The 13,474-nt window shown below is 35.3% G+C and overlaps 1 protein-coding gene across 1 annotated transcript in view; it reads left to right on the top strand.

The window, feature by feature from the left end:
• TAPT1 (transmembrane anterior posterior transformation 1) overlaps window positions 1-13,474 on the top strand; it is a 48,472-nt gene that overhangs the window by 11,178 nt on the left and 23,820 nt on the right. Inside the window, exons 4-5 of the mRNA XM_062492687.1 lie at window positions 9,427-9,589; window positions 13,251-13,386. Coding sequence (XP_062348671.1) covers window positions 9,427-9,589; window positions 13,251-13,386 — 299 coding nt within the window. The remainder of the gene's footprint in view (window positions 1-9,426; window positions 9,590-13,250; window positions 13,387-13,474) is intronic.

Here is a 13,474-nt window from a genome sequence, read left to right as displayed (position 1 = left end):
GCTGGTTACAAATGAGTAGTATAGGTAAATTAACCAATATACCTCAAAGGAGCAACCAGCACTTGGTTTTAATAATAAGCACGTGAAATTGATTCAGTGCTATTTGTGGTAGGTATATTTTCTTATGTAACTTTACATCATTGTGGGAATAAATTATCTTAGATTTAAAGCATTTTTCACATAGGGTGCCTGTGGACCAATTTGGCCAAGTTAAAAAATGGATGTCTTGGAAGAACTATAGCCCCTGCTGTACTTCAGTTTATAGTGCCTTAAGCTTTTTGACGTTTCTTCGAAGTATTGCCTCAGTCAGGTTCATGGTTGTATTTTTTGTGTACTTAGAGCAGGTTTGTTTTGTAATGATTAACCTCAGTCTTAGGGAGTTCAGAAAGTTCATTGTCACGTATCTTAGTATTAGACTTAAGAGATAATTCTATGCAGAATAAAATACAGCACTTTAGCATATGTTTGTTTACTGTCATCAGTTATATTTGAGTCTGTTATTTTAAAAATAAAAGCTTAATGAAAGCTTGTTCTAGTTGTCACTTATTTGAAACCTCGTTTTGTTGTTTTTATTTTTTGAGACAGCTCTCATCGGGGCCTAACAGCAAGGTTGGTTTCGTTTTATTCTTAGCATGGTCTCGTGCTTTATTGTGTGCATGTAGAGGCTTTTTATTGTTTGAGAAATGCAATGCCACCTAGTTTTGGCAAGCTCAGCTCTCAATTTCTTAGAATTCTTTATTTGGGACGTATTTTTCTTATCAGTCTATATAAGCACAATTTTACATCAGTGAAGTCCTGCATACTGTAAGGTGTACCTCTTCTTCATATCTCAAACTGGAAATTAGATTTGCTCAAAATAGCTCATTTTCCTGAAGCCAAACTTGAGCATAATTGTAGGAAAATATTTCCAATAGATCAAATAGTCCATTTTTAAAAAATTTAGTTTGTAGTTATGTGGGCAAGTATACCCTTCAAGCAACCTTGCTTGGATTTTATTTTCCCCAACATCTTTATTTATGTTAACAGGAAAATATCCCCTTATATGTTAATGTAATAATTTTTGTTAGTGCTTAGTGTAAAATTAGGAATTTATGACAGCACAGTTCATTAATGAAGGATATATTGAAGAATTGAGAGTTTGGTAAAGACTATACATAAAATAAAACCCCATTGTTCTGTTTCCATGCAAGTATCTGATATAAAATGGAGAAAGATTCCTAAGAAAAACTTAAACTAGACCACTGTATCAGTAACTGAAATATATTATTCTAAACCTCAGTGGTTGCCTAACTGTTTCAAAATGTTAGCATTAAATAAATAATACAGTTAGAAGAGGTTTGCTGTAAAATATGTACTTAAACTTGTAACATGCTAAATGACTTCTTCAGTGCATTATTAAATGAACAATAAACCCAAATAAAAAGGGTTCTTTAAGTGTCAATGTTTATAGAAACATTACTCTTACAAAAGCTTTAAATTATATGTGTGTATGTTATTTAGATGAAAATATCCATCTGAAAAATTTTTGCAGTGACAGTGTATTCATATCTTTACTGTATATTTGACATCAGTATGGGAAATTTTGTATGTGTTGGTTTCGTAGGAGCAGTTGTTTAGAGTAATCTGAATTATTTGGATGAGACTAAATAGTCTAAACTAAAGGAACCAATTAAAATGCAGTGAATTGTATCAATAAACAAGAAAAAAACCTTGAATGCCTTTTCATTTAAAAAATACTAACAAAACAATCAAAACCCAAACAACTCTAAAAGATGATTGGAAAACCATATGTAATCGGACTAGTGAAAAATTGTGGAGCACCAGGAAGCCTGGAAGACAAAAATAAAGAAATCATATGACATGTTGTGACAGTGTGCAGTTAAGGTTAAAAGCATATATTCAGAGCACATATGGGTTGGATGCCAAAGTAACTAAGTACTCAGACAAGTGTACTTGTCTGCAGATTACACCATGCAGTGAAAACATTGTTCATTTTGTAGTGTCAGTTGCTGAAAAGCATACCTGAAACAACTGTAGTGAGGCTTTTTTTAGACGTTTTTGTACAGCAAGAACAAATATCTCTCTTCAAGTTGCATTTCATGTACCAGTGGTTTAACTACTTTAAATTCAATAAGCAAGGCTTATTAAAATGCCTAACACACAATCTTGGTTTTCTTGGAAATCACTTGCTTAAGCAATCTTGTGCATTACCTACTTGTGATTTTGCACATATTAAAGACAAATATTGATAAGCTGTGATTTATTTTTAATAACACTCTGCTTGATGCTGAGTGATTTCAGTTGTACAGCTGTAGGAACAAAATCAAGCTTGGTGGGGTAGATACCAATACTTGGAAAGCCTTCAGCTGGTTTGCTTCTTTAAAAAATTAAAAGAGAAAGTACTGTCAAGTGCATCATGCTGTCCAGTAACAAAGATTAAGGATCAGTAGTGTGACCATCTGTGTAGTTGTAGCCCGTATGGATGATGGAACCTAATCCTTTTCAACCAGTAGATGGAGACAGACCTCTTACTAGTGTATAAAATGTGGCTCATGACATTTTGAATATGATGCTAAATAGAAATGCCTTGAAAATTACAGAAAGGTAACTAATTCCTTGAACTTTCACTTATTTAAGGAGTTTGCCTATGATGAGCACTGGTTTTCACACTAGATTGTTCTTCATTGGGTAGGTGTTTTCTGTAGATTGTGATTTAAGACTTAATTTTGTTACGGGGAATATTTTTACAAGTGTCACAAGCCATCTTAAAAAAAAAGTTGTTTTTCCTAAAATTTATCCAAGTTTGTGGGTAGTCAGGATATTTGGTAACATTCTAATCTGATAGTATTTTGATTTAATTTTATAGAACAGGAAAGTAATTATTGCAAAATATTTATAAGGCAATTTGCTTGCTGTTAGCTGTCCAAAGGGAGAGGGCAAAGACAGATCCAATTGTTTTTTCTAAACAGAGGAAAGACTTCGATTTACACTTTCAAATTTGTCTCATGGTGGACAAACAATGAATTGGAAAGTTTGAAAGATGAGTATTAAACCTTGATTTTTATTGTGTTGTAAATAGTAGGTTTTTTTCTGTAACAGACTGATTTGCTCAGTTCCTGGGTGAGGTCAGTCAGTGCATTGTGGAAATTTTGCTATAGTTTGATTTTCAACTGCTTTAAATACTGCGGGATAAGCATTGAGCATGGCATGTTCTGCTTTTTTAACAGTTGACTGGGCTGAAACAGAAGCATGCTGTGGTGGAATAGGGAGGCATAGCAGTCTAGCTTGTGCACCACTTTGTTAAAATGAATAATGAGCTTGTATATCCCCTTAAGTATAGATTTCTGTGTTTATAGTATTTTGAGAAGTAAGGTTTTTTTTCAGTGGAGATTTTTGATCAGTTAGTAGAGGTAATGATAAATATACCCAAAGGCTAAGGAGTTTGAGCATCATGTTAAGTACATGCTGTAGAATGGTGAAGTCTCTTGTGTTTTTTTCTCTATTTTCATAATTTGCTGCTTAACATTGCAGTGCAAGAGAGTTTCTCTGTAGAGGAATGCTTGGATTTTCACTGAATTCATGCAGCTAGAAGGATCATTTCATGTTTAAACATTTTGGTGTGTTCAATGTTAGTAATAGAGCAATATAAGGTTTTACATAGTGGATAATAAAAGGGATATGTCTTACTCTTTAGTATTAAGGTACTTGGCTCTTTTAAGTCGTTTTAAAATTTGATTCCCTGATAGTCTAGGCTATACAGCTAATATGGGAACTTGAGACTTAGCATAATGTAACCACTTGTAAAATTCTATGAAGAGTATCTTAGAGAGCATGACTTAAAGCAAAAAATACATGAAGCAGTAATGGAATAATCATAGAATCACTGAATGGTTTGGGTTGGAAGGGACCTTAAAGATCTTCAGTTCCAGCCCCCCTGCCATGGGCAGGGACACCTTCCTCTAAACCAGGTTGCTCAAATAATGCCATAAAATAATTAGGTGAAAAGATATAAGTCATGTATCATAATAAGGTGCATTTGAAGGACAGTCCAGATGCCCTGGATCCTTTTATTTACTGGTTTGAGGTGTGAAAATTGTGAGGTAAATTATATTCACCTAAATTTTGAAACCAAGTGACATTTTTTGTGGAATCTGGTAGGATACTAGAGGAGCTACATCTTGGACAAAGGCTCTCATGATACTGTCTCATGATACTTCCAAGAGCAGAGTTCATTAAAGCCAGGCAAGTGTTAACGTTTAACTCAGTTGTGCAGCATCACTGTATGCCTGGGATAGCTTTGAACGAAAGTACTAACTGCTTTCTTCAGAAAAATTCTGCTGCCCACTGTTTTGTTACCTTGCTACCAGAATGACTGAGGTTGTGCTGTTGTAGTGCTCTTTAGTTATTGTTCTCATTTTGTTACTCACGAGAAAAAGCACCCATATGTAATTTTCATGTGAAATCTTCCTTTCTGTATTCTGTCATGCTTCATGCACAACTGTAAAAATGTGAAGTGGTTGGAACTGAGCTAATCTGTTTCAGTTTCTCATATCTCTATTCAATGGTTTCTAAAGTTCTACAGTATCACACTTGAGTTACCACATCAGCTCAGTAATGTCTAATTCTTAAAACTTGAGTCCCTACTTTAAAGTGAGGTATTGAAATTACTAGTACTATGCTATGTTTTTCTTGTTTGTTTTGTGGGGTTTTTTTTGTAGTAGTAATAGCTTGGCAAATGTGAGTCTTTAAATTTTGTTTCTTTGAGATCCTGTGGTATTCATGATGTGCATGACCACAGCGGTATGAGTTTGAATGTGTTATTAATCATGAGGTCTGATTAGTTGATGCTTAAGATGTCCAGAAAGTACTTTTCAGTGTTGGTGTTGAGTAGTTACTGGAGACAATAAGTAAAAACATATATTGAGAAAAATGAATGCAGAATGCTGGGTTGCTAGACAGGCATGAAATTGCATCAGCCTGTGTGTGTTTATAAGTACTGAGCAGCTTAATGCAAAGGATGGGAATGATTTGTGACAAATACAGGTTGAACCCATGTGCCTGATTGTGTACTAAAACTGCAATGGTCAGCTCTCACTGACCACTGACTACATCATTTCATTACTGCAGGCTTTGCAGTCAGTTCTGTGTATTTGCCAAAAGGTGACAAATCATTAGACTTAATCCATTTACTTGATTTCCTTGTCTTTGTAGGAAATAATTGTCCCTTTTCTATATTATATTCAGAACCACACCTCAAAATCCTTTTTGAAATGTTATTAACCAGAATGGAAGATTACTCTGCTACAATAAAAATAGTTCTATCCATTTTAAGGAGTAGAAACATTTAATCTCTCTCAATTGGAAACATGCTAGTGGTACACTGTAGATTACTAGTTTAGTCAATACGTTAGGGTCTTTCCAAGTGTACAATGAAAGAACACTGGAATATATTTTAAATGCTAGGATCTTCTTATTCTTCTTACTTTCTGAAAAGCAGTTTTCTGTTGTCAGTCTTTGAAGTAATCCCTTGTACTGAGCAGAGGGTAAAGATGCTGGCAGCTCTTCTGTCATTAAACTGAGGAAATTGAAACTGTGGGGATGTTTTTGTGACTAAGATGTTGTGGTTTAGTCCCAGCTGTCAGCTAACTACCCTGCAGCCATTCACTCATTCCTTCCATCTTCCACCTGTGGGGAAGGGAACTGGAAGGTTAAGGTAAAGCTCATGGGTTGAGATGAGAACAATGTAAAAATTGAAACAAAATGTGTTGATAATAATACTAAATAATATAATAATAGTAATGAAATGGAGAAAGAGAGAGTCTAACAGAACACTGAGAGAAACCTTCTAAGAGAAACAAGTGACAGAGTTGTCCTCCACTAACTGCCTGGTACTCAGCCAGTCCCCAAGCAGTGATAGACCCCATTCTAGGTAACTCCACCAGTTTATAAACTGAGTGTGATGCTTTGTGATGTGGAATATCCCTTTGGCCAGTTTGAGACATCCTGTCCTAGCTACACTTTGTGCCAGTTTTCTGTGCAGTTCCTCACTAGTAGAGCAAGAGACACTGAAAAATCCTTGACTCAGGGTAAGCACTTCTTAGCAGCAACCAAAACATTCAGTGTGTTACCAGCATTCTTACACTAAATCCAAAAAAAAAAACCAGCTACTAAAAATAAAAGCACTCTGTCCCAGCCCAAACCAGGACACTTGTTCTGAAGTTGTCACAGCATTTCTTGTTGGTTCTACTTCTCATGTGGATCAGAAGCACAAGAAGTTATGCAAAACTTCAAAAAGAACATCAGTAGATTGTATTTTTAATTAAAATGTCAGAAAAAAATATTGTTTATTGCAGTTTTTCCCTAGACATACAGACAGATGACTGAGAAACTAAATCCAAGTCACTGTGAGAGGCAGGACAAGAGGGCTTCAAGTTGTGCCAGGGGAGGTTTAGATTGGACAGTAGGAAAAACTTCTTCACCAAAATGTTTGTAAAGCAGCAGAACAGGCTGCTGCTCAGGGGGGTGGTGGAATCACCATCCCTGGAGGTACTTAAAAGATGCATACACTGTGGTTTAATGATGGGCTTGGCAGTGATAAGTTCACAGGTGGGCTCGATTATCTGAAAGGTCTTTTCCAACCTAAATGATTCTAAAATTCTCTAAGAACATTATTTGAATGGGATCTATTCTACAAAAGTTTAATTCCTGTGAAGCGCAGCAATCAAGAGTAGTTGATCTGACTCCTTAGGGCAGCTTTTGTATTGAATCTTCAGTGATAATCAAGTCTGTTCTGTACCCAGCACATTCTCAAAATCTTTTCATCTTTCCAGTCTTTAGGATGCTGTTTATATGCAACTTCATTCAGACTTAGTCTCCTGAGAGTTTTCAGAGTTGAGACCACTTTTAGAAAAGCAGCTGTGCTCCTGGTTTTATGTAGTGTATTCTCAGAATTTGTAGTCCCCTGTGATGGTTGCTGTGTGCATTTACATTGGCTTCTTCTGAGTTGGTTTTACGTGAGTGTAGTCATACAGATGGCAAATCAACACAAGCAGAAGAGCGAGAGATTTATCAGCATAGAACATCTGCAACTTGTGACTGGTGGTTAAGCATCTTGGATGTTACTTGTAAGCAAGAAAACCTTTGATGTGATATTTTCAGTCTGTATTGATTTGTGGACATCAAAGCATTTTCCTGTGAGAATCTTTCTGGACTGCTTTGGAAGCTTCATAAACAGATTCTACTCACTAGTGCATTTCAGTAACAGACCATCCTATCATTAAAATTGGTACCTTAACAAACTTTCAAAAGACTGTGAGTGAGATTTTCAAGTGGGTGTCTCTTCATCTTTCTCTACCAGGCATTCACTGCTTCTCTAATGATAAAGTAGTTGTTGCCTGGATTGATGAAGATGCTGATTTTCTGAGTAATGAAGTCTGATTCTTTTCTTCATGTGCTAAGGCCTGGCATTTCTGTTGTGGCATAACAGCACCTTTACTACTGTATCCCAAACTATATTTCAGAGTTTGAATGTTGGCTGGGAAGCCTGTCCAGAAATGACTGAATGCACTACCAAAATGGAAGTAGATTGGAGAAAAAGGAATATGCTGTTACTCAGCGTATGAGCAGTGAACATAATCATGTTAAGTCTTGTAAATATTTCAATATATACTATTCTATTTTAATAGCTATAATCTTTTAAGTCATGTGTAATTAAATAAGGCAGTAAATTTTCAAAGAGTGATTTTACAGGTCGGGGAGGATGCATTTTTTTTGTGTGTCATGCAAAAAAGTAATAGGCTTTTTAAGCAGTTGGCAAAAGGTACACATTTAGTTTTCTTTAAATTTTTCAGTTGGTGTTTGCAGTTAAAACTCAGTTTGGGGGCTGAAGATAGGAAGAAAATTCACTGAGGCATTTTGTCAAGGACTTAGGCTGAAATAAGATATGGTGTGAATATTGTTTGTTACTGGTGGACTTCTGAAAGGAAGAAAATATCTCTTAGGGAGAGAAAGTCCCTGTAAGCAGTTCTGGTATGCTGGACAAGGTCAAATTCTTTTATTCACAGTGTAGTTGATTTTAATGCAGTTTGTGCAGTAAAAAGTATGTAAGAAAAGGAGTAGTTGCTCTTTGTTCAAAGTCCAATACTGTAAATTTGAGAGTTCTGAAAACTTTCTTGCTTATACTCCCAGCAAATGCATGACCTATTTGCCCCTTGTGGAATGTCACTGTGGTTCCAGGAGTGATATAATGCATGAATGTTGTTTTCAGGGCATTTTTCTTTTGAATGGAAGACAACAAAGAAACACAAAAGTATAACACTCCAGCTATGATTTAAATAGAATGAATGAGATAGCAGAGATTTTTTACTTCTCTGCAGGGTCTGTAGAGCTACTCCAGAGGTCATAAGTAACTGTTCGGATGTTTTTTACAAATGGCATACATTTTTTCAAGATAACTCTTATTTTTTTTCCCAAATGTGTTATCAGTTCATGGGAGCATTGCCTAATCACTGAATGATCTACTAATTTAAGAATACAGAAATTGAAAGTTCTTGAATAACTTGAATTCTGTTAATTGCTTGCTTGCAACTTCTTAAAAAAATAACTTCTGTAAAAGCATTTCAGTGTATTTTAAAAAAGAAATATATTAAATAGGAATTATTTAATCCTTTTTATATTTAATTCTCAACTTTTTGATGTAATTCAAAGGCTTTTTAACTGCTTCACATCCTATTAATACTAAAGTAAATAGATAGACAATTGAATGTGGCCTTGCAATATGGCCTTATGCTTATGTATGCTGTTGTGGCAATTGAGATAAAGCTATTTTCTTTCCGTCATTTTACTAGGAAGAAATTGTGTCATGATTCCTTTAGTGTCCTGGGTTACTCATGGAAAACTTCTGTATTTGGTTCACAATCCACCTCTAGCTCTGATGTCAAGTTGTTTGCATTTACTGCTGCAGAGCTTAGAGCTAAATGAAGATACAGAATTTACAACCTGTTCCTCGGCGTCTGGTTCATTATAGTGAAACTAAAGATGACTGGTTCATTTCTTTTTGATCATAGTGAATACAATTTCTGTACCTGAGGAAGTTAAAATCATAGAATTGTGTGGCAGAGGGAAGGTAAATTTGAAATGAAAGAGCATGCATGCAGAATGTTATTTAAAAGTGGGAGCCCTCAACAAATACATTGTTTTAATTACAGAAATGTGGCTAGTAAGAGACTGTGATCCTGTCCATGAGTGTGATCTATAAATGTGTATCATAGTCGTGGTGTTGGAGTGAAGGGCAGGGGAAGGGACATAATAAACTACATTAAAATATATCCATGATGAACAGCTTCTTTAAATTCATATTGATTTAGTAACATCTTTATTTTGTGAATATATGACACTGAATGGAACTTTTTGCCCTTTGTATTTCAGTGACAGGCGTTTGCTACAACCTGCTCAGGTCTGTGACATGCTCAAAGGAGTTATATTGGTCATCTGCTACTTCATGATGCACTATGTTGACTACTCTATGATGTATCATCTGATAAGGGGCCAGTCTGTCATAAAGCTCTACATCATCTATAACATGCTTGAGGTAAGAATGTTGGCATCAGAATATGAAGCATGCTTTTGTCAGACTATCTAAAATAATCTGTTTTCCAGTATTTGTACTTAGAATGTGGCACATCTGGTATTCTCACAAATCTGCACACACCTAATAAAATAACCACAGATGCAGTGAAACAGACAGGTTTGTAAACAATAAGGTTTTACATGCTGTTTCATGATGCCTAATTTATGGAGCTTATTCATCAGTCCATAGCAAGAAACTTGAGAAATGGAAATGAAAGAAGTGTCTTATAAAATGCCAGGTAATGAATGAGAGTTTTAACTCTCCAAGAAAAGTAGAAACTGTTGATTTGAAGTAATGATAAGATCCCGAGAGGGAGCAGAGGAGGAGGATAACAGAAAACATGGAATTTGGGGTTTAATTCATCATTATGGAAATATAGCTCTCATTGGATGCAAAGACACATGTTGCAGCTTTACCTCAGTCCTGGCTAGCAGACACAGGCCTATAAGATGAATGAATGAATGAATGAATGAATGAATGAATGAATGAATGAATGTAGTGACACAAGAAAAGGAAATCTGGTTTTGGGAGGTAAGATAAAGAGAAATTCTGTTGAGAAAAACGGTTTCTGTTTTGCTATTAATATAAAGTATAAGATTTTTAATTGTACTTCTATGATCAATAGTTCACAAAGTAAATTATGTTTTCATGGGCAAAATCTTACCTCCATCCTGTAAATATAGGACATAGTAAAAATACAGCCTCTTGAATGGACTCAATCGGTTTTGTGCACAAAAGTTATTCTGCTAGGATTCTGGGATTCCTGAATGATCTATTAATCCTTGTTTGAACATCTGTTGTGCCTTTGTTTGAAGACTGCTGAAACAGGGTTACATTCTGCAAAATATGAATAATTTGTCTGAAGGCATTTGTTCTTTCCTAATAAGATAGGAAAATACTGCATAAGGATCACACCTTGTTATACTAAGTGAAATAAATATCATACAAGACATCTCAGTTGTTTGTTCATAGGGTTTTTGTTGCCTTTGATTTTACATTTGCTGAAAAATATGTATAAATATTAAATTGGCACTGAATTACTATCTGGATTTTAGTTGTGTGGGGAAATACTCACCTATATATAGCTCCATAATTGATGAGAGATTATCACTTACTAAATAAATGCATTTGCTTAAAATAGTATTTTCTCTTTGTTTTAAGACTACTTAAATCACTTGGTGCTGTACTTTCTCCGCTTTATGTGCTTGCCACATAATTTGAAGTGATACTGCAGTGTTTGCTGTGAATTGGAAGCCATGTGCCATTCTGTTTGGAATGAGGAATTGAATTACTTTGCTATGTTTGGCAGAAACAAAACTGTGTTTTAACTAAGAAAAGTGCTACTTGAGTTTGTGTCTTTTAGGAAAGGGAGAAGTTTGTTACTATTCATGGTTATTAGAAAAATTACATTAGGCTTTGAATTTGGAAACAGTGTTTTACATCCGTGGTGTCTCATGAAACCCAGCATGCCAAGCAGAGTGTGTGTTTTTAAGGGGCTTTTTTACCATGAGAGGTTGCAGCAGTAGTGGCAGAAAATGTTCTTTTTTAAGCAATGCGCTTTACATTTTTTCACAAGTTTTCAAAATAAGGAAGATCCTTGTAGTCTAGTAAATCACTGAGCAGCAGAGATGTTTACAATGTCCTAATGTTTTCGGCTATTGGCAAGTCCAGGGAATATTGTCCAGGGCAGATATGAGGAATGCAAAATCTTCAAATTATGTGCTGAATGCTCCCAGCTGACAGGCTAAGGGGAGCATTCAGCACATTTGGCTTAAATGACACTTTTCTTTTTTAGATTCAGACCCACCGGCTCCTGCTCCTTGTGAAGCCCCAGTGTGCGTTACGCTGGTGACAGCACTCACCATGGAATTCTGCTGGAGCCTGGAGCCGGCATGTAGGGTTTAGGTAAGTCATATTTGGAAAAGCAAGCAACAATATTGTGTGGTGGGTTTTAATATTTTCTATCCTTTCAGCAAAGAACCAAGGACTGCTTAAATAGAAAGGAAAGCAAAGCCACCATTTTATCTATTAAAACCCTCACAATATTGTGAACAAAAACTTACCAAACTCTTCAGCATTCTGTAGCTGGTGTTACTACACCAGGTGTAAATTACTCAGTGGGTCATCACAATGAGCAGGAACCAAATAATGCAGACAATCTCAATTTATAAAATCTAAAAGCCGAAAACAATGCCACTGTAAATATCTCTCAAACTGATGGGGTTGGGAGCTTCAGATTTATGATAATTCATCAGCTCATGGCTTTGTTAATTTTATTTCATAGGTCATTGTTAGAGCGCAGCACATTGTACACTTTACTTGCGGCATCCTGTAAAATTTTGTTTAAATTCAATTTTCATAATTTAGAAAACTTCATTCAGTAATAGTATCAGAAATAAGTATGGCTTTCCTCACTTCAGTATCTTACCTTGAGAACTGTTTAATTTAAAAAGTCAGGAAATTCTCTGAAGTCTGGGTTTGTGTTGTCCCAAGAGCTTATTCTCTCTTCAGTAGGATCAATATTTGCAGGCACATTGTGCACCTGATTCTGTATTGCTACATTTTGATTTAACATGTCCAAAATTGTTGTTTTACAGAGAGACACTAAGAAAAAAATATTCCTGTCTTTCTTAAGTATAGATAATCAGTTTGTCTTCTTTAACTGTTTCCATTTGGTTGAATTAGTAAGCAATGAGAGATAGCTCTTTTTTTAGACAGACGTGTCAAGTTTAGTTTTTGACGTTCTGGTTTTATTGCCCTGTGCAGGTTGGTTTTAAAATTACTGAACTGCAGTGTATAGGCAGAAAGTGTTCTTCCATGTAATGATTTTCAGTTTTATATGTTTGCTGCTGATGAAATGTTGGGAACTGGTGGAACTTCCTGTGACCTTTCTTGCTGTGATAGTAAATTACAAGTTCAAAATGCTGTCCATATGTTTTCTACCTTTAGAATTACTTTTTTGTTACCTATTTGTGCGTATACTCTTTAGATTATATTCCAGGTGTTTGTTGTTTTCTCAACATATTCTCCCTTTTTTGCAGACTTTCAAGTCCCTCTTAATCGCTAGTTTTTGTGTTATAGTACTTTTAATTTTGAATTCTGCTTTATGCAGACGTTTGCATTAAGTATATACTTCAGTATATAGAAAGAAGTAGAGCCAAGTCTAATTTGAAGGGGTTCTGTGCCTGTAAGATAGTGTTTCATATCATCTGGAATTCACTTTTTATTGTTGGAGTTTTCTTCCTAACCCAGAGGGATGGGGGAAAACATTTTAAATGGTTTCATACAGCATACATACTGCTTTAGCAAAGGCTGAAGTTTGAATTGTACTTGAGTATCTTTCAAGAAAACATCTAAGATAACAATATGTGATTATTTATTCCAAATACTGTTGCAAAGGGGATAGTAAGTTTGAAAGGGAAGGTAAACTGCTTAATATCCAAAAGGAACAGTATTGCTGTGAAATCCAGAGAGAAAATGGAATAAGTAAGAAATCAAAAGTGATAGATATGTGAAACTTTTTTAAGAATGAGCTTTATTTTGAACTGTTCTTGAACTGGGCAAACTCAAGTGCTGGAGAGAAAGGTAGGCAGTAAAAGGCAGTAAAGTTGTTCTTGTTTAGGTGGCTGATCGTCTGATTTCTTCATTTGGACAAGATATTTTGGATGCTCTTTACTGGACAGCTACAGAACCTAAAGAAAGAAAAAGAGCTCACATAGGTGTGATTCCTCACTTCATCATGGCAGTGCTATATGTCTGTATCCTTTTTCTTTGATAAATTGCAGAATTTTCTATGTTAAATTACAAAGTAATTGCTCTGCATTATTTTATTTTAGTGCATTTGAA

This window comes from Cinclus cinclus, chromosome 5 (assembly GCF_963662255.1).
Source record: "Cinclus cinclus chromosome 5, bCinCin1.1, whole genome shotgun sequence".
NCBI classification, from domain to species: Eukaryota; Metazoa; Chordata; class Aves; order Passeriformes; family Cinclidae; genus Cinclus; species Cinclus cinclus.
The sequence above is the reverse complement of the archived record's forward strand: the minus strand, read 5'-3'. Positions and strand labels throughout refer to the sequence as shown.